The 23,579-nt window shown below is 29.6% G+C and overlaps 1 protein-coding gene across 2 annotated transcripts in view; it reads left to right on the forward strand.

Annotated features, from left to right (window-relative positions):
* The window catches only part of LOC136974734 (prolactin-releasing peptide receptor-like), a 54,557-nt gene extending 37,418 nt beyond the window's left edge, over positions 1-17,139 (forward strand). Inside the window, exons 1-2 of one of the 2 annotated variants that reach the window (XM_067269681.1) lie at positions 7,987-8,286; positions 14,865-17,139. In XM_067269681.1, coding sequence (XP_067125782.1) covers positions 14,917-16,170 — 1,254 coding nt within the window. In that variant the 5' untranslated portion in view covers positions 7,987-8,286; positions 14,865-14,916 and the 3' untranslated portion in view covers positions 16,171-17,139. Of the gene's footprint in view, positions 1-7,986; positions 8,287-14,864 lie in introns of those variants that run through there. The other variant, XM_067269680.1, reaches the window with a different exon arrangement.
* Positions 17,140-23,579: the final 6,440 nt, after the last annotated feature.

The raw sequence follows: 23,579 nt of genomic DNA on the forward strand, positions 1-23,579 counted from the left end.
AACGACTCTCTACTGTATTAGCTATATATGAACTTATAATTTTATACTTGCAAAAACTCTTAGAATTAAATTGTGTTATGTCTTCTGAGTGTGCTACTTAAGATAATTCTCCCTGTGGGCACTAAGAGGCCTTTCTCTTTTAGCAAGCCCATTATATTACGTATTAATTCTTTTTACTTCTATGTCCTTAATATTTTTTTCTTTATATTGTCTTGTTTAATATATATGCTATTTGTAAACAAGGTCCAAGTAGACAATATAGATTCGCCCACAATGGGGTGGTCAGGTTATGAAGGACTGAACCCGACGTATTTGGACTGATCACACACAAAAATTTCTGAGACTTTTGATCCGTCGGGAATCGACCCCGGATAGGGTGCCATTTTAACCAGTCGGTCATCCGACCATCGTGATAAGAATAGTAGTAGAAATTAGAAGTACAGTAATGTGCTTACTCCAGCTGATTGTTACCCACAAAGGTGCCGCGTAAATAAAATCACTGAACATTAGTTGGTTACGGGTTTACGCCTGACCAACGGGCTGGTTTTTAGGGTTTTCTTAACATGTCTAACACTATACAGGGATCAGTTTCCCATAGAAAATCCTTCATAGAGGTAACCTCTTTGGCAAATCACCCAAGTATGCATTACCTACTCCAATTAATTGTTATAGAGGTAGGTATTAGAATACGAAAACAACCGTATTTTCAATTATACTTTAAAATATTTGAAAATTAATTTGTATAAATACAAACATGTAAGTAAATTAAAATGACATTTATAACGCGCATTTACGATTTTTGTCTTTAATATTCACTTACTTGTAGGAAATCAATATTGAAACATTATAGAATGAATTGAAAAGAGTCACAAAGGTGTTTATTTATATATTTGTGTATAAATTTTACATTAAAATATAAGAAAGTGCGTAAATTCTTTTAAAATTTTGTTTCAAAAATATACCTTGACTTAAGCATTAACTTCTTTCTTCTTTTAATTATTTTTTCCATTCTGTTATAAGACTTTCTCATATATATTTCTGTTTATTATATTGAATAATATATATTTATATATTATTAATATAGTATATAGATATATATTATTTAATATAGTGAACAGAAATATTTATAAATAGTTTCTAACGTTACACAATCTTTCTTGCAATTAGAATTTACTATTTTCTAATAGATTTTTTCGATTTTACCCGACTTTATAGCTCCTCTAACGTTATTATAATACAAAATTCACGTTCTTATTTAGTCTCACTTCATAAATATGAAGCTTCTATTTAATCTTGCTCACTTCCTTTCTACCACTTCCTTTGCCTTCACTTCCAATTCCAGTTTCTTTTTTTATGCTGTTCTTCCTTCTTAATTTGCTTCAATTTTTCCAGCTGAGTATCATCGAAAATTCTTTATTTATACTCTTTCTTGCAGCATTAACTACATCTCCTGAAATCATACTTAATGATAGTTTTAACAATATTCTTGTTCTGCTCTATCTTTATTTCAGACATTTAGAGATCCCATTTTTATTTTTGCTTAGAGATTTATAGATCCACATTCTTTATTTTGACAAGTAATCGTATTGTACTCTTTAATTACTATATTTTCCAGCTTATGTTAATTGATAGTCGTTCATATTGTATTCTCGCCATTGAATTTTTATTCTGTTTTTAGCATCTGAAAAATGTTATCAGAAACTCAGCATTTTTTCTATAATTGTCTACTATCTTAAAACAAAACTTCTCTATCACATCCCGCATTATCACCGATATCACATTATATTTTACTTATATCTGATCAGATATTTTTTCAATCTGTAGATATATCCTTCTTTTATCTCTCCATTAGTTCTGTCATCTTTTATATCAGAGAAGATTGATCGGTGTACTTTTCTATTTGCTTCCAGTAAAATAATTAAACGAAAGCTGTTTCTTCTAAGTTTGACAAGCTTGTCAGACAAGATTTGTAATATTCAAACTAACAGGGGAGATTTTCTTGTTTCTATTGGAAACTCCCATTTTTCAGGTGTTAGACAAGTGAAGAAAACCCGAAAACTTCTCGCGATCAGACCGTTAGTGAGGCGGGAACTAATGACTAATTGTTCACTGGTTTTATCCACTTGGCCACTGGTGAGTGAATTGAAAATGGTAGAGTATTATTTGCACTTATCCATATCAGAGTTAAAGGAAGAGATTCAAGATAAATAATGAAATAACGAATTCAAAGTAAATGTTTAAAATGTTTCCATAAAATATGAAAAATAGTCCATATTTCACTGCACGTTTTCTAAACTTTTATTAAAATATATCCAAAAAACAAATTATTGTTAGATATATACTAAACGTCAGAATCATTTTGCATAATGAGCATATTCGAAGTCAACTGAAATGATGTAACATGTAGGTTATCAGCCAGTTTCTACAACTCTAAGTAAAAAGTAATCTACCGGAAGGATGTTTTCTATAGGCAAAAATAAGATTTTCGATAAAGTTTTTCAGAAGTTATAAGATGGGTTCAAAAGAAACAAGAGAAAATGGAAAACAGAAATAGAAATTCGATAGATAGAAAGATGTGGAAGAGTACATGTAAAGACGTTCAATAAAGATAATTTGAAATGTTCTATAATTTTAATTAATAAGTAAGCCTATAATATGAGAAAAATGTGCTAAAGGGTTAAGATGTAGAATTAAAATTGAGGAGTTCGAAAACTTATTACTATACATTAAAAATCCTAGAATCCTAGTAGTTAGTGCCTTTTAAATGCAAATTACAGTAATCATTGAATTACAAGAAATGCTACTAGATAAGATTTACAGTAAATTAATTGAAAATGTTTTAAAACCGAAACTGAACCAAAATCGCCATCGGACACGAAGAAAGCAAATTTCTTGCAGCACTCGTTAGCAAAAGAATGTTCTGCAGTATTAAGGTGTAATTTAAACGATCTTAAATAAAACAGTGAAAGGTTATATTAAATACTATTAAATATGAATATAAATATTATAAACAATACAAATAATAAATATAAATATCATATTTAAGTTCTGAGAATTTTATAATACCTTGCCTTTCATAATGCCTTGTAACTTGGCATTATGAAAACTCAAATGTATTACTTAAATTAACGAGAGAATGCTTTAAGTATAAAAAATGAACGTATTAGATTTAATCCAAATCATTTATATCCATTAGAAAAGTTTTTGTGATGAAAACACTAACATTTTTTACCTCTGTATCTATAATTGCCATTATGAATCAAATTTATTTGTAGTAATCGTAGAACACTTATCGTTTTTTTAAAATGACTGCGAGTATTTTTTGCAATTTTATTTCATTTTAAGAGAATAGAACATATTTATTTTAAAATTATATTTGTATTAATTGTGCCTTTTTTGTGAACATTACTCATTTCTGAATCTTGCACTAACGTTGCAGCATCAAATCTTTTATTATTTTAAACATTTTAAAATGAAATTATCGCAGACATCGAGATTCAGTAACATTTTCTTGTTTCGTCAATATTAACAATGTTTTTAAGCAATAAATATCTTAAAAGTTACTGTTCTCGCTACAGTTTTCATGTTCGTGATTTATCACTTGTGACAGCACTAAACGAGTGTCAAAGAATAGTTGTCATTCGTTTCATTGTAAGATTTGTAAAACATTTCTATATCTTTCTTGTTTAAATCTCTTTAGTTATGCTTGTGATCTCTAACAGATACCGGTATAAATTAAATGCCCTTTTCTATAGAAAAATCATTTTCCAGAAATTCGGAAACGAAAGAAGATAGAATCAAACGGTTTATTGCGATAGAATCTTATTTAATTCTTCTATTAATGTGCAGTTCAAAATTTTGTAAATCGAATTTGTTAATACTGGTATTTAATAAATTTTCAGCAATATTAAAAATTCGTAAAAAATTAACGAATTCGATTTACAAAATTTTGAACTGCACATTAATAGAAGAATTAAATAAGATTCTATCGCAAAAAATCGTTTGATTCTAATTGCTAGTTTTCGAATTTTTCGTAAAGGATTTTCCATTTTCTGGCGGTAAAAAGCATTACATTTTTTCTGCCATTTGCTGGAGATCGCGCTTATAACCACACAATCAACCTTAATAATAAACTGTCAAATTCTGGAGTTTTCCTCATTAAGAAAATCTTTTTGCGGAGCATTACTGACGGCCGAATGGCCGAAGCGATCAAGACAACCTATTTCTCTGGGAAATCCGGAATCGGAACGGGGCAAGCAACTCAAGAATTTTTTGGGAAACGGTCTGTCCTGCATATTTCGGATTTTTTCCCTCACCATACGGCTATAATGAGTATAATTTAAAATATCTTCTTAGTGCTCACAAGCCCAGGGGTTCGGCCAGGCTCCCAATAGAGCGGTCGCGTAGTGAGAAACTGTACCCGACATATCCGAATGAAGCTCTTGTTGAAAAATTCCTATAAATTTTCGACTGCATATTCGATTCCGGGTCCCAGAGTGGTTCGCTAATCCTAACCGCTTGCCTATCCGGCTCTCTAAAACTTGAGATTATGAAAATTTGTTTAATCGTAATTGATTCAGGAAGACGAAGAAATTAAACATTGCTAAAACAAGAGTTTTCATTATTTCCTTGCTTAGTGCAGCAACTTCTTTACACAAAACAATATTGCAATTTAAGATTTTTTAAATTGCATATGCGTGATTCGAATGGGAATTCATTAAACATCTCGTGATTTTTGCGATCAACTGATCGCAAAAATCACGAGATGTTTAATGAATTCCCACGCTAATACGTCTTATCAGACTGTTAGCGTGGAAGTGACATCTTGATCTTAACTACTGAAAACTGAAAAGACTATAGGTGAGAAAGTGAATCTATTTAAACATACAAAACATAAATTATTATACACTGCTGGTCAAAAGTTAAGCACAGAACACAAGAAGCTAAATAAAAGCCTAAATATTATAAAAGCTTAATAAAAATGTGTGTGTAGGTATAACTTAGTATGAAAACTAACATTTACCCCTTACAATTATGCAAAATGTACGTAAATATGCAAATGAAGAACACTGGAAAAATAAGGCATCTTTCCAGAGAGCGCTATTTTGCTGAAAGGATATTGTATACATTAAAGAACAATTACGGTGCAACCAGTACATAATCATGTCCCATAGGAGACGTTTACAGGATTTAGAAAGGTGGAGCGCTGCTGGAAGATTGGAGATCAATAATTGAAGTGGATATATTCTTTAACGTCCATCATTCTGTTAGTTCAAAACTTTGGAGACAATTCCAAACAACAAGAACGATTGTGAGAAGATCTGATTCAGGTCGTCCACGAGTGACAACATCTCGGAATAATCGTTCTATACGCCTAAAGAAACGCAGTAGAGCATCCGCGTCATCTCTGCGTACTACCCTTGTTTTATCTATAGGAAGGCATGTATCTATACCAACTGTTACCAAAAGATTTCACTAGACTGGACTTTACCCGGTCGATTCACAGTATGTGTGCCTTTTAACCTCCAGACATAGACAGACTTGCTTGAAATGGTGTCAGGAACATGTAGGCTGGACTCGAGAACAATGAGCTCATGTTCTGCTCACAGACAAGTTTAGTTTCATCCTGGAATCTGACAGCAGGCGTATATTGATTTGGAGGGAGGTTGAATCCCGTTAAAAAACCACAAAACCAGACTGTCTTTCTACTACCACTAATAGTGGAAAGACTGCCTGGGCTGAATTTTCATTAGGTGGACGCACCGACCTCCAGTGCTTGATGAGGGTATCATTACTTCTTACAGGTATCGGAAAGAGATATTGGACAACTAAGTCGAAACCTTAAGCTGGTGCATTCGGACATGATTTCATTTTAATGGACGATAATGCTCGTCCACATATAGCAAAACTAGTCGACCAATAGTTTTATGAAGAAGAAATAGAACGAATGGATTTGCCTGCGTATTCTCCAAAGCTCTGGCCCATAGAATATCTACTGGAATCTCTAGAGAGACGTGTTTCAGCTGTCATAACTCCTTCACAAACCCTCGGTGATCTCCAAACCATTCTTTTGCGTGAATGGCAATCGCTGCCTTCTCAAGTTTTTGCAATTTCTTATTGAAGGTATGAGTCAATGCTGTCAAGCTTGCTTTGATGCTAGAGGAGAACCCATTCCACATTGACCTGAAATTTGTATTAAAACTTTTTTTTTTGTATTCACATTTATTGTTACTTGTATTCATCTTTTATTCTTTCTGTTAACATTCACTCATTTTTCCAAATGTATGCAATGTAGGTATGTATAACCCTATGAAAGTTTTATACATTTGTTGAAGTAGTTTCGAAAATAGCCATTTTTACGATTTGCGCTTAACCTTTGACGGCCAATGTATTACAATTTTAATTGCCATCTATACATAAAAATAATATTTGAAAATTGAATTAGATATAGACTATATACAGGGTGAAGCAAAGTCTATAACACTCATTTTCCTCGTGCGATGTTGGGAAAATCGACTTCCCGTGTGCGAAGATAGTAAATATAGTAATTGGGTGGGATCTTCTACGTTTTGGTAAGGGTGGCGTTTGTGGCCGCCATCTTGAATGCCGCTCACAATTGAGGCAAAACTGATGTGTCCATTTTTTTCTGGGGAGATTCCATGCTTAATCAATTAAAATATGACATGATCTCCTTCCCGTTGGAAAATTATGAGCAGCATTCAAGATTGCAGCCGCGAAAACCACTCTTACCAAAAGGTAGAAGATCCCACTCAATTACTACCTTGGCTCGTGAGAAGTCAATTTTGTCAACAATGCTCGATAAAAGAGTGTTCTAGACTTTTATCTCATTTTGTATATTGCATTTGGTAGTAAAGTCGGGAACTCGTGAAATCATTTACGTATTATTATTATTATTAAAATATTTTTACAAGTATATGGAATTAAATAAAAATATTTTAAAGCATTTTTACGAAATAAAAATTTTTAAAAATATTTCTTTATATCTTTTAGCTGAAAAGCAAATTACAGTAAAGTATATTTTTATAGTCTATTCTTATAAAACACAAACATATTTTTATCAGTCATATTATATAACAAAAACTACATAAATTTTAACTTTTTTATTCATTTAAAACCTGATTATTATTTATTTCTCGTATTTAAAATATTTTCGTCGTTATATACAGTATTTTACATACATTTTTATTCTGTTTCTTGCATTTATTACGTTATAAAAGAGCCCGAAAAATTTCATATAATAAATTCCTACATCGTTTTATTTTATAAATAAAGAAAAAAGCACAAAACAACTACTATTAAACAAATGTAAATGCTAAAAAATTTCAGGCAATAACATTACTTTTTCATATATAAAAAGGCCATAAAAAAAGTCATTTTTAAATTATATAATGAAGCTGCAACAGATTTTTCTCTAGAGGTGGATTAATAAATAGTTTTTAACTGTATTATTATAGTGCCAGATAAACATTTAAACACACACAAGATCACTCCAATTAATGCATTGTAAAGGGCGAGCCAAAACTCGCCATACAAAACACATACCACCTGAAAGTGTGCGTGAGCTTAACATCAAACGTGTTAACATGCATTTATACAGTATGTGAATTCAATTAAATATCACTCTTATAGCTCACATTCTATGACTTAAGTGACTATAAAATAAACTCGTCATCTGTGTATGGAGACTTGAATCGAACAAAGGGTTGATGGTATAAGGCAATGCAGCATTGTGAGCTTACATACTATACAACTTAAAACTTTCTCACAAAATTTGATCCCATAGCATGTTTATTTTGTAAGAAAGTTTTAAATTATTCAGTATCTAGGCACTTAATGTCAAATAGTTCCATACTTCTAATCAAATTTTTATTGAAATGAAGATAGCAGTGCTTAAAAATATTGTTCCATTCTATACAATGAACCGCCACAATTATTCACATTGTTTCGTAACGCTATAATATCGAATTTAGCAATACGATTAATTAATTATTTACTAAATAATTATATATATATTTTAATAATACTTTATATATTTTAATACTTATCTTAGTTATTTGAATAGAGAAAATTTAAATGAATCGATATACGTTCTTGGTAGAAAATCCACTAATGAAATAGGTCAGAGAAAAGGCGCCATTGAACTTTAGGAATAGCTGAAATGATATTTATCGTAGATTTTTGGAGGTCAACATCACGGATGTTTGGCGCCTTTCCATCTCATATTTTTCTCTATCTTGTCTGCTGATAGGTCTACTATTGTCTTAGGTAACGTCATATTGTGATATATTGAGACAGACAGTTATATAATGCAAGAGAGAAATAAAAAAAGGTTGTATAATAAAACCTTAAATGAAAAATATTTGAAATAATATTTCTCATCTTATAATAATAATAATGAATATAAAAATATAATAAATAATAATAATAATAAATATTCTGAGATGATGCTTCTGAAGATGTGAGTTGATCATTATCTTACAGCATTCCTGTATTTTTAATAATTATTGTATAAATTTTTTCTGTAAAATCTGAAAGATTTATCAAATTCCTTGATTTATTAACATTCCATCTGCGTAACGACCACTCTCCTTTCACTAATGATCGTGACCTTCCTCTTTATTCATTGTTATACTAAAATAAATATCGATACAATTATGGCATCTTAAATAAAGTATTTGGGTATAAATCAATTTCAAAGTAGTATAGATTTTAAATACAAGATATTCGCGCCAAAACTGCATCAATAAAATAAAATTTATTAATGTAAAAACAGGGAAGATTGTAGTATTAGTAGTAATAATAGTAGGAGCAGTTGGTTGTAGTAGCACTCATAAGCGTAGTAATAGTAAAGAAATTGCACTTATTTGTAAAGTAACTGTAGAAAAGTTGCATTCATAGGTGTAGTAGTAGTAGTAACAATAGAGAGATTACACTCATGATGAATTCTAGACAGGTTACATACGTGTGAATAGTAGAGAGATTACACTCACAAGTATAACTAAATGGAAGGGTATAAATAGAGAGAGAAAGTGAAAGGAAAAATATGTTGACGCGCAACGCTTAGATACAGAAAAATCTTTACAAATTACATATAGAATAACATCAAAAGCAGGAGTATAGTGCTAAGTACTAAGTATTACTGGGTAGAAGCAGGATCAGAAAATCTCGACACAGCTTCATTAGAAGAATTGGATATGAGATGAATGGTTTCTACAAGGACTGAGGAAAAAACAATATTAATGCAGATACCTTAAAATTGCATATTAGTACTTTCACTTCTATTAATCCAAAATATTACACAATTAAAATTCTAACCTAAATTGTTCTATATAGATTTGTCTGCACGCAAACATACCATTAGAAAAATTTTTCTTGTCTTAATTATTGTATTTTCTATTATCGATTTTCGGCGTCTGAAGTAATTAATTTATATTATTACCGTTTAATAAATCCGTTTATTATACAGGAATTTTCTTGATTATTTTAAAATATAAAAATTTCCAGACAGTATCAAGTTTATATAATGAATATCAGCTCGAAATTGTAATCATCCATATTCATATAAATAAAAGAAATTAAAGTTTAAAAATTAATCATGCTTACTTCCTTAAAACATAGAAAATTTAACAGGAATAAAAATAATATATTATCTGTTAGAAATTATATAAATAATTAATGCATGGAATGAACTTATCTAATTAAATTAGATAGATAAATTTATTTTACGTATTAATAACATTAATAACATTTTAAAATAAATTATGAACGATAAACTGAGTGTAGGATTAACTATTTTTAATATTGTTAAAAAATTGATTATAATTACAGTTAAACCCTGATATAGCGTTCTAAATACCAATATTTATGAATGAATTTTGTCTGTGTTGAGATTCTTCAATTTAACACCATACCCGATTTAGCGCCAATTTCACGGCTAAAAAAATAATAACACTAAATTCTAAAGATCCATTCAACGGTATGTGTTAGAAGAGTTAATTTCATTAATTATTTAGGTGATTGATTTATTATTTTTATATAAACTAACTTATTTTCTGCTCCTTTACTATGCAATAAAACCTAACAAATGTCCATCTCATACCTATGTTTTTAATATCTGGAGATTCCTTGCTTAATTTTGCGAAAAATCCTAGAAAATTGATGTTAATCCTCACTTATTATCCGATTGAGCTAATCATTGTTTCATATTAATTAATAGATAGGGTGCCCAATAGTTACTTTTCTCAAGCAATTCATTAATTAATTCAGCAGTTTTTGAGTGAAACGTAGCGTTGTAATTTGTGCACTGAATGACTGAGATATCATTTTTAGCAATTTTTATAAATAATCAAATACTGTCAAACCTCTAAACAAAGGTTACTGACGGGAACATAAAAAATGACCGTCGTTTAGAAATTATTTTATATTCACCTTTATTTAAAATATGAGAGAAAATGTTTCTGAAATAATGGCCGCTGTTTAGAGATAGCCGTCATTGACGGTTCGATTGTTTTTGAATAAGCCAGAAATTTAATTTTTATAATGATTAACTGAATAAAATAAAATTGCCATTGAATTAATTAAAAGGGGCCGGTTTATTTTATTGACTGTTTACATGAAACTTTTACGTATTAACTGTATTAATTTTTAAAGCAATAGTTTGTTTGGACATATACCTTTAAATGTGAAAAGAAATTAATACAGTGTCAAGGTCGGGTGTTATAATCGATATCGAGCCCGGCTTTGAGTTGTTTGTTAGAGTGCCGACGGATATAAAAAACAACGCTATAACTCCATTTACACGTAGGACTAGAATGATACGTCGGCATCTTTTAAGCATCTTCACGACACAAACGACCAAATTCTTCTATCACACGTGGTGGGTTCCGAATTTTAGTCGGTCAGCACACACAACTCGAATAAGAAATGATTGAGATAGAAGGGAGGAAAGAGAGATTCTGGCAGAAAAAATCAAGGCAGATAACTTACATCAAGCTTCTTCAATAAAAGAAGTAAATCACAGAAGATACATCTGTGAGAGAAAATCAAGAAGGGCGGAACTGATTTAAAAATTGGTTTCACGAGTGTTTCTTTGAGAAAACACTCTCCGAGAATATTTTCTAATCTGAGAGGGTGATAAATGCATTTGATTGGTCAATTTATATATATAAAAGCAATAATAATTTATGCATTATTTATACCTTAGTTGTGAGAGAGAGATTTATATCTTAGTTGTGTGTTGCTAACTTTTTTTTGTAGTTTGTTTATTTTTCTGGAGAAAACACGTATTTTACATTTTTATTCACAAAGGCAACATATCTGACAACTAAGCTTTATACTGTGTATACCGTATTGTATATTTTATTTCACCATTACGTTATATTTTTATTGAATCAAGGACATTAAAATGAAAGAAAAATGAACGATAATAACTTCTAATTTATCTGATTAAAATTCAGAAGATCGTTTATAATCGAAGTAAAGTAAATAATGGTTTAAGCTGTCCTTCCTTCTCCTTCCAAAAAGTTTCCTTTCGGTCTTAATACATGTATATGAATATGCTAAGATAATAGACGACTAAATCCATAAAATCTAATGTCAAATCTGAGCAAAGTATTGGTGAATAATTATTCAATAAAACATGTCCAAAACGGAACCTGCCTAAACAGAAAAAATATTTGGTACCATGCTATTCTGGTTTTATTACACATCTCATAATATAGTATAATAACAAAACAGAGTATTAGCATAATATCATTCAGAGATTTATACATGCGACACCTTGCAAATTTAATTAAAATTTTTTGATACAATATATTTTTGTTCTTATAATCATAATAATTAACAAAAAATGAATTATTCTTGGTGTTATGTTAATTTTACGATAATTACAACTAGAGACACTTAAAACTATAACTTGGTGATTTTCTTTATATGTCTAATACTTAAACGGAGCTAGTTTCCGACTGATAATCCCGATGAAAGGCATCCACCACCTGGCAGATCGCTCATGTGTTGCACTGCTTTATCAATTTAATCTTAATATCATCCCATACAAATAATTAGCTGTATAGATCAATGCCATTATCTCTGTATAACTACCTAATAAAATGACAGTCTCTGATTCCATTGCCAGCAAATCTAGGTCGTTGCCTGCAATTATTACGTAACACAATCGAAATTGTGTTTTATTTTATAGCTATTCCAATAAAACTGTAGTGTTGCTTTTAACAATAGTGCTATTGAAGTACTTTAGTAAATTGTTGTTTTTTAGGGGTTAAAATGAACGATTTTCTTTTTAAAAATAATATATTTTTAACAATCTCTCGTCGTTAATACTAATTTATAATAATGCATTCTTTAATCTACGTTTTCCTCCAAATTTTTATTTTTTATTTTTTTATTCTTAGATCAATAGAAACTTTCCGAATTCTCTGTTGATCTTAAACAAGTAAAACAGAACAACGAAAACAAATTTGAAATTAGATCGAAAAGTTTTATTTATTTTTTATTAAAATATCATGATTTTTTCAACTGAAATACTTGAATTTTATTGATTCTTGTGTCTTTAAAATTTTATTTTTACATTTTCTAGTTTAAAGAAAAAGTGGAAATTTTCCTATTAAGTTTTGTAATTTTAAGCAATTTAAGCTAATTTATAATTAACATTTTTATATTTAATTCCTAGTTTATCTTCAATTTTTTCCATTTTATAATAGTTAATTAAATTCTTTTACAGGAATTTAAATCTAAAATGTTTCAAATGCCTCTACGAAAAATGCATTTATATTATAAACAAATTAACTTCTTTTATATTCAAGTTTCGATGTAGTGCTACCCCGGTAAAGAGAAAACGGGTTTTTCCCATAAATATTAGATAATCTTTTATTATTAATGAATTGCTGAATGTATGATTTTGTATTACAAGCGCCATTGGTATTACGCTTGAACAGACCGCGTGATTTCAAACCTGAACCCAAATTTTCGTAAACCTCATTATTACGTAAAATATCTCGCTGTTTTGGATAATTCAGTTTAGCGCCATCTTCGATTTAGTGACATATTCAAACCTGACTATGGCGACACGCTATAAAAGTAGTTTTGCAATTGCAAAATATCAAGATGCGTTAAAATGGGGTGTGATCTTATTCGATTTTATAATTTTACACAAAGTGAAATGAAATAGTAGGAAATCTAAAAATATTTCAGACTTTATCAGTATAATTTATAACAATTTTTTAAAAATATAATTATACGTTATACGGCATTAAATTACGTGAAATAAATCATAATAATTGATGAGAAACAGCAATATCGACATTTTTGTCAATACAAATTTATCTTTACAATTTCTTTTTATAAGTAAATGAAAAGAAATTCAAAATAATTCTTACGATAAGATAAATTTGTAACTATTGATACAAATGAGAGACAATTACAAATGAATTTTTAATGAGAGTAATTAATTAATAATTTATTACTCATTAACGTTCAACTATTTATAAGGTATTCAGTAATTGAAATATTTGAAATATTTCAATATATTCATGAAATATTAAAATGTATTCTATATATTTAGTATTGCTTCATAAATTCTAAATATATATATTGTTATTCAGGTATTCAGTAAAATTCATTTCTGTACAGGGCGAATGAAAATTTCCACGCAAACCATTACCAATTAAAGGGATATACTTGTGATGTGTGTGTTGTGTTTATCGTTGCCACCTTTCAATTTCCAATGCAAACGTGGGATCGTACCTGTTGGGTTCGGGCAACATTCTCTCATACTAATGCAGGCGAAAACTTTTCAAGGAATGTCTTATGATAGTACATTATTTTATAAATGAAATAATGTAATGTAATGTAATGTAATGTACATACTGTATGTGATTAACAGAAACACGTGTAGACTATAGAGGATAGAGAAATATTTACAGGGGAGTGCAGAAAGGACAACATGCCTTATGCCTTATAAAATGCCTTTGCTCGGGAAAATATCTGAGAAGGGAGGTGCGGATAATATCCTGGCCATTCCATAAACGTGCCGTTGGGCATGAATAAGAAATAATTCACATATTGTACAACACAAACGACTAATTATACTCTTAGTAATACTAAGAGTATAATTAGTCTTGACATCTGTTCTTATTTGGTAAGGACACTCTGTCCTTCAGTTGCAGTGTCCTTCTTTTATCCTTATTTTGGGTAAAATGTCCTTCCTAACAAAAAAACAATGTTGCGGGTAATATCGACTGCTAGTGTTTCTAATGTTATCAGGTTATCACCTATTATTTCTCAACCATAACATAAAGAAGTTTATGAAAGCAGCTTTTCTAGGAGGCATACATACATATATAATCTGTACACATAAGGAGAATTTTAATTCACTTTAAACGTAGTGCTTCAAAAAACATTAACACTAACATGGAAGTGGTACAATCGGGTTTTGACCTTATTCAAAAGTCAAAACCCGATTGTAGAGTTTTCAAAAAATAAAAATAAGAAAAGTACGGCTCCACTACCGCTATAATAGTGACTGAGCACCATTTCCATGTGTGTTTCCATTTTTTGAAGGGCCCTAGGTGAAGATTTAAAGCTCTTTTTGATAATTTATTTTAAATCAAACTTTCTTTTCTTTCAGTATTTTTAGTGATTAATTTAACTAATTTAATAAAAGAAGTTTTTTAAATGGCTTCTCCTAAATAATAACTGTCGAAAGTTAATATAGTTAGAAAAATTTGTGTATATGATGATTTATTAAAGATAAGAAGTCTTTATTCTCTTATGTAAAAATTATTCACACTTGATTAATGATAATCTTTTTTTTATTATTTCTTTTGCAGGAGATACATCAAAAACCGTTTTTCATGTGATCAATGAAGTTTGATAAACAACATGTCACTACATATTGCTAACAGTTTGCAGCTCAGCAATTACGCAGTTTTCGCTGCTCTACTAAAAAATCACACATTCTTCAATGATTATCTGAACTTTGACGATTTCAATGGAACTGATTCCAACGATTATCCGGATACAACCGATTACGTTACTAGTCTTCCCGCTTTCAGAGCTTTCTTTTGCTGTCTCTATGTTATAATATTCTTGTTGGGAATATGTGGCAATGTGTTGGTGTGTTACGTTGTCTTTCGCAATAAATCCATGCAGACTGTTACCAACTTCTTCATAACTAATCTCGGTCTATCTGATATTCTTCTGTGCACCTTCGCTGTACCTTTCACTCCACTTTACATATTCATGCAGGAATGGGTGTTCGGTACTGTATTATGTCGTTTGGTACCGTACGCTCAAGGTGTGAGTGTGTATATTTCCGCTTTTACTTTAATGTCTATTGCTATTGATAGATTTTTTGTAATTATTTATCCATTTAAACCCCGACTCAAACTCAACATCTGCTACATGATCATCGTCTCTATTTGGATTACTGGTGCCTTACTTACTCTTCCATATGGTATCTTCATGAACATGGTGTTAGCAGATAATGGCAAATGGTACTGTGACGAAGTATGGAATTCAGAATCTAATCGTAGAGCGTTCGGTTTTTCCACTAGCATTCTTCAGTTTGTAGTACCGTTCATCATCATCACCTTCTGCTACATGCGTGTTTGTGGAAAGCTCAGAAGAAGAGCCAAGTTCAAACCGGGTGCTAAGTCTCAAAAGAAGGAAGAAATGGAGAGAGAGAGAACCAGAAGAACTAATCGGATGCTGATAGCCATGGTTGTCATCTTCGGAGCCTCGTGGCTACCCATCAACATGTATAACCTTATAGTTGACTTTTACATTCCCGCTTCAAATTGGAAATATCTGAGCGCTTTCTTTTTCCTTTCTCACGCAGCAGCCATGAGTTCCACTTGTTATAACCCCTTTCTGTACGCTTGGTTGAACGAAAATTTCCGCAAGGAATTTAAAACTGTTCTTCCTTGTTTCACTACTCCTGTTGCCTCTGGAAGAATTCATACTATAAAACAAGATAGAACCTGTAACGGACATGAAACGGCATTAGAAACACTTTTACCAAAAAATTCGATGAAAGATATCAAATTACATGAGGATAAAGTGGTTTCAGTTAAGTACATAACCGAAGCAGAAGCGGTACGATTTCCTCTTAAACAAGATTCTCTAAACAATTAATTTTAAGTACTCGAATATTATTTTCACTTTCTACAAAACTTATTAAAATTGCTCAGAATACTCCCTCCTTCTATTGATACAGTTAAGAAGCACAATCTAAAACAGTATAAAAAATATATATATTTGTCTAGGAAATTTCTGCTTATTTTAATGTAAAGAAATTTTTAGTTTCCATATTTTTTTCTTAAATTGCATATATAATATATAAAATATATATATTAATATAAAGATTTTCATAAAAATTATTTTTGAAAAATTCATTAACCCTATTTTATGTAACGTTCATAAATGTAAAATGTTGTCCTCCCCACATTATAAATGCACAAAATATTAACATATTTATGAAAGACAACTTTAAAATTACCATAAAATCTATAGAAAATTAACATATATTACCTCGAAAATAGGTAATTTTGCTCATTTTTTATATACAAATACGTAGATTTGAGTATTATCCTTAATATAAAACATGAAAAATAGTTATGTGATGAATATTGACATGTAAAAATAAAACATTTTTCTTGATTATATAGAACTAAATATAAGATAATTTTGACATTAATAAAGTATATTCTCTTATGAAATTCAATCAATGGTGCGTATATGTATGTTGTATATATTGTAATAAATATAAATGAAATTATGTATGTGAAATTTAAAGCAGAGATGAAATATTTGCATTAATCAAATGAAAGATGTGCCTGATAAATATAATTTCGCTTGTGAATTTCTTTAGCAATGTAACTTGTAATGAAATTTGTAACAATTTAACAATGTGCTGGATTGAAATATTGGATTTTAATTTTTCCCTCCCCGCTCTACTTCGTGTGGTTTACGAAAATTTCCCATAGTAAATCTATGGGAAAGGTGGGGCTCCGTAGTCTTCACGAATAGAGCGATTAGTTTATATTTTATTATTAAATATATAACATTTTAACAATGAAAAATTTTATGTAATAGTGAAAAGTTCGTTATTTATGTTTAAATAAAAAATTCAGTAGTTATGATTTTTAGTTTTTCTTTATATTATGACTCATGAAATATTTCAATAAAACAAATTTCAAGTCAAAATTTGTTCAAGAAAATAAATATAAGACGAATATATATATAAGAATAATTGTTTATATACATTAAGAAGTAAATAGGTATATTTACTTTGATGAAAGGAAAATTTTGAGAAACAGAGTGGGGTCCAAACGTCAGTTAACTGAATTATACGGAATTGTAAGAGTAGCAGTTAACTAGGATAACTGACTTTTGGAACACACTACAAGCGCAATTTCTCATTAAACTTAAATATATTGTTTATATATTTTAATGTTTCCTATATTATTTATACAGTTTGAAGTAAGGTGCCTATACAAAAAGTATGTTTTATATAAAAAGATATAATAAAGCTCTACACTGTACTGTTCTGTACATCTTACATTGCTCTACTGCATTTAGATATTGTTAATTACACTTAGAAATATGCTATTGTTTTCAATACTTAATAAATAGCGCGTAATTACGAATGCTTGGTAAAAATCTTGGCAATTCACGATTGTAGAAAACAAAGTAAACCATTAGAGAAAATGTTATTCATTGTTCCTAAAAATAAGAAAATTGTTTACCTGTCAATACTGTAGTCCTAATTGAAGAACTTGAAGAGAATTATGCACGTGTGAGAACAATCAAAAATAATATTAGATATATTAAAGCACTTTCTATGAAAGTTTCTAATAATACACAATTAAGATTTTACAAATAGCTCCAATAAAAATTTCATTTTAAAATATTTTAAGATATATTAAAACTGTGCTAAGACGTTTTTGTTTATAATTCTGTAAACATAATAGCATTGTGATATGAATAAAATAATACAACAACATAAATTAGGAAAACCACTATTTGAGGAGCGACCAGTGGCCGAGCGGATAAAACACTGAATACTGGTAATTAGTCGCAGGTTCGCGCTTTGACAGATGACTGACCACGTAGAGATTGTCAGTTTTTTCAAGGGGTCTAACACGTAAATTACGAGGCACTTCTCCCTTGCGAATTGTCCATGTGTTACGTTGCCTTTCAAACCATCAATTCATTATTGGAAGAGTTAATTTTGGCTCCTCGAACAACATGGAGTCGTTGTTTTACTGTTATACGATAGTTTTCTTCCTCGGCATATTTCTTTTTCAATATTTTTATTCTTTTATGAATGATTCAATATCTAAAGCCAGAGTTCTTTATTTCTTGAAGTGATCAATGTAATGATAAAATAATATTTTCCTCGAAAGTTACATGTCATTGCTGATTTACTGTAGACAGCAAAACTAAATTTTGAATACTTACGAACTGAAGTAACTACTTTTGTTTTAAGGGTACACGGCAGAAAACGTCTATGGAATTCGATCGATGAGATAAGGCAATGCAATACGTGGACAATTTGTAAAGAAGAGTGCTTTCCGGGAAAATTTTCTACGAAAAATTGGCTCTTATTTTTGTATTAGACACGTGAAGATAAAGCAGAATACTTTTCATGTTGGTGAGGCGCGAATACGCGATCTGACAGAGTTCAATTTTATGTACTTGATCATTGTTGGGATGAAAATCTGCATTTGAGACAATGAGAAACATGACAGAGAGGGAAAGAATTTAATTTTTGACTTAGGGACTACGCTCAAAAAAGTAGTCCCGAACAGATTGAACCTCGGGTCGAACTCACGTAGAAACTCGGTTACTCTACTTGACCATGTAACTACGTTACATTAAAATCATGTTAACTTTTACATTTAAATCGCTCACCGAGATTTTTAAAATACTCTTAGAGAAATGCATATTGTCATTTTATCATTGCAATTTTATTTAAAACTTCTTCGTGATTTTCATTATTTTTTCTTATTCAATTTTCAAACCAATTTTATTTTCCAGTTTTATAAAGCAAATATAATCAATCAGATAAATATTTTGCATGTTATTCCTCTTTAATATTTAATAGGATTCACATTCTTTTAAAAAATTTATTTAAAATCATATTAAAATAGTTTCGAGTACGTCTATCTTTATTATCCACACATCAAGGAAATAATGTTTTCTAAAAAGTAGATTACGTAATGTATCTACAAAACGAAATAACATAAAAGCAGATAGCAGAAAGAATATGTGAAATTTAATTTTATGTAAATGTAAGAAAATAAATCTGCATAAATGTAAATTTAATAATTTAAAACCAATGAAAAATTATAAAGAAGAATTTCCTGAAACATTTATCTTTATATAGATTATACAGCTTTCCAAAAATGACATCTTTCTTTTCTCTTCAGTGTCCTGCCAGTAACGAGAGAATTAAAATGCTGAATACTGGTAGTTGGTGACCAACGACTTTCCACGTGTAGTACCATGTGCAATACCAGAATAGGGCCAATTTTTCCATTAGACCTCCCTGGGGCACTCTCTTATCACATCGTCCATATGTTGAGTTGCCTCATTCCATTAATCCTAGTCCGAACTCTGTTGCCAGCAAGTCTTCAGAGCACATTCTTCTCCTTCAGACTCTTGAGTTTAGATCCTTGCAACTATTTTGTTCTTTAGATCATCAATCAGTTTTATTCTCCTCCTTCTTTCTGCCTGCCAACATTTTCTCTAAAGCTTTCATAAATAGATCCTCGTATCATATGTGACCGATCCAGTTGGCTTTATTCTCGACCTATTATCTATTAGCCTATCTTTTGTTCTCATTCACTCTTTCCAGAACTTCATTATTCCCCAAAATAATAATTTGGAGTATCTTTTTCATTGTTTCTAATAAAATTTTCTTTTGAAACTGTTATTAATATTGAAGGATGCATTACAATAAAGAAATTTTGAAAAAATTGTGGTATTTTTTGTTATTTTTCCTATACTAAGAGCTTGTAGCGCTAAATATAAAATGTATATACTTTTTGTTATTCATTTTCATTCATATAAAAAAATATAGAAACTAATGTATCTTTTTTTACTTACACGTTCTAACGTATAATAATTATAATTTACATGTATGAAAATATTGAAATTTATGTTACTGAATGGCAACATCTACAAAATTTGACTACTTTCTTCGCTTAAACATTTTAAAAAACACTGCAAAGTGCTCTAAAGTAGTATTTTCTCGGAAGAACGGAGTTCAAATCACATAATTATCGACTTCTAGTAAGAAGTTATTTAGTGAAATCGTACCATGTAACCATGTGTAACTTGATTATAAGAAAAGACGTTTACTTGAAATGACACAATAACAACATATATGAACGTATTCATATAATCTTCAAACATATGAAGTTGCACAGTTGTAGGGGGTTCGAATCCAGGTTTGGTCTATTTGCCCCTCATATAAATGTTTCTATTTCATACCAGCCCTAGCTCAATATTACCCCTTTTTACACCTTTGGTGGTCTTTCATTATAACCTTAGGAGATAGAAGTTTTTAGAACAGGCGTCGTTGCTTCGATCCGTAACGTCATGATTGTACTTAAACTATAATGACATAATCACTGAAATTCTGAGAATATCTACATTTAGATTATGTATAAATATAATCTATTGTAATTAATTTTATCTCTTTATTAAGTTCATTAATGTCACAAAAATAATTTTTCTATTGAATTATGTTATAAGATTTCTTCTTAATCTGATCATTTGAAAGTTCTTCTTATTCTACATCTCTATAGCTTAATTGAAAGGCTCGTTTTGCTTTAATGAGATAAGACAACGTAACACGTAGCATCCGTTTGGAATTGATATGCCTAGGGGAATGCCTCCCGAAAAACCTTTTACGGGAAAGTGGTCCTATTAAAGTGTTATACACGTGAAGAAAATACAGAAAGCTCTACAGACCAACTCGTTGGTGAGACTTTATTGAAAGATATTTTTATATGTAATTTATGGACATATTTCATCTCCAAATAGTTAATGTCGTATCTGGCGAGTAAATTTGAGAAATGGGTAATTTCTAGTAATCCAAATGTCATAAATCAGTTCGTGAACCAAGTTTTAAGGTGACATTATTCTTAATCTATAAAACTTTGTGTGAAAAAAATCGATCGTTTACAAATAAAAATGTAAAATGAAAAAAAAAAATTATTACATGTTTATGTTGAAGTTTGATTTACAACTGCAGATTTATCCAGATTTATAGATTTTAGAAATAACTTGATAACGTTGTAAATCAGGTTTAATAATATATATCATAAATCTATTTGCATATAACTTATTTTATGCATAGATATGAAAGTTAGATAAAATCTGATAAGCAATATTTTATTCGATAGTGAAAAATTTTAGCTAGTTTTAACAGAGATTTAAATGTAGAAAATAGCACTATAAAGTATAGTTTTATGTGTGATAAGTGAACAATAGACAGGTGGTCAGACATGTTTGAAAATTACATATAAATTGATAAAGTAATTCAATAAGAATATTAATTAATAGAACAGATATCATAGAAGTCTTTATAATAATTAAACTAGAAATTCCGAAAGCAGAATATATTATTATTAGAAGATAAATACATTACATTACAGTTGTAATTATATTAATTAAAAGCTTTACGAAAAGTATAAAGTGGAACAGTGTAGTGAAAGGCAATACAAATTCTGATAAGAATAATGAATGATAGGAAATTATAAAACTACTGACTTTACCTGATAAAAAATTATACATAAGGAATGGTAATATCAAGCTTGTTATAAAAAATAAGCGTGTTCCGTTTACATTTGTAGAGACAGTAACAGAGAAACGTAAATCAGTATCTGAATTTATGAATTTAAAAGAGAAACGATTAGAAATGGAATGAAAAAAAATCATTAATTTAATTTTATACCCGAATAAGATATCTCTAGTGATGGTAGATGGTAGAAGACAAGGAAACAAATGGACCATCTTCCGAGGGAGGAATTTATGAGAAACTGGTCTCTATTTAGGTGCAGAAACGTGAAGAATGTGAAGAAAACAGTTCGCGCCTCACCAGCTCGTTGGGGGGGCCCCGATCCCGTGACCATCTACAGTGGTTTTATCTACTCAACTATTAATAAGTTATGTTTCTAGTTCTAAATATTTAAAAAGAAAAAAAAATACACATTTCAAGCGTAAGAAAGTAAATCCATTTATTTGAATATAACAAAGTTCATCATAAGATGCTATAAAAATTTCATTTGCATATAAATTACACATTGTTTGAAAACCAAAATAATTTCGAGTTGAATTTAGCAAAATGATAAATGATACGAAAGTTAATAGATTTCATTCTTTTCTAATGTTATTTTGTATTTTAATTATTTTAATATTTAGTATAGAATTTATCGAAACTAATTGAGATTTATATCCGGGTAGTGATGGTCGATCTATCCGGGAAGGACCACACCCCAAAAAATTTCTAGGGTTGAAGCATAAGTATATCATAAATATAGTTAAACATGTTATATATTAAGAGTCATGTCTTTCCTGATGCTTTATTTAAATTAATTTATGTATAATTATATTAAAGATATTATTATTTTAATTATATAATATAGAATCAGTAAATCTGTAAGGATACATTTAAACTGTTGTATCTCATAACGTTAGCTATTTATAATTGAAGTTATCGATTGATTTAACCGTTTGGGAATTAGGAATAATGTTTAATTATTCAAAAATTTCGCTAATATTTTAAGAATTTCTTTCTTATTCAGAAGAAACAGGTCAGTTAATCATTATAAAACCCTGCACAAAATTATGAGTTGTTTAAGAAGTGATGTGTATAATGATAATTCGAAAATTATTTGATACATAATATGGCTTTAAGAACAAAGTTTTGTTATTTAAAGAGAATGGAAGTGTTATGTACGAAAGAATGGAAGTGTACGAAAAGATGAGAAAATCAACTTAGGTAGTGTCAAAGGTGAACTATTTAATGTCGAAAATAGATGAGATACCGACAACAAAAGAGCAATGTGTGATATCATCTATAGCATATCAATCACTCTTCGAAGATTATCAATGTCATCTCATATGATACTGATCAATAACAACTAGCCATTACGTCTTTCTCAGATGTGTTTTTTACTCTTTATGTAATAACGAAATTAGATAATTTTATTAGGAATATAATAACAAATAAAAATTGAAAGCTTATAATTTTATTTTTCTTAGAATAAATTATATTAAATTCTGTACTTTTTGTTATTTTTTTCAACGAAAATATAGTAAAATAGTTGTTGATAATTAGCTATAATACTCAACTTTTATAGATTTTATAATAATTTAAAACACTAAATATGGTTCAAAACTTACAAAATGAATATCTATAAATATTCAAGTTGTGTTCTTTTTCCCTACAGAAGTCATTTTTCTTCCTTTAGAGCATTTTAGAATCGAATCTTCTACACTTCCAACGAATTCACCCTAATGGAGGCCAT

The sequence above is a fragment of the Centruroides vittatus genome, unplaced genomic scaffold (genome assembly GCF_030686945.1).
Source record: "Centruroides vittatus isolate TY-2023 unplaced genomic scaffold, ASM3068694v2 contig_355, whole genome shotgun sequence".
In the NCBI taxonomy this organism is placed as follows: domain Eukaryota; kingdom Metazoa; phylum Arthropoda; class Arachnida; order Scorpiones; family Buthidae; genus Centruroides; species Centruroides vittatus.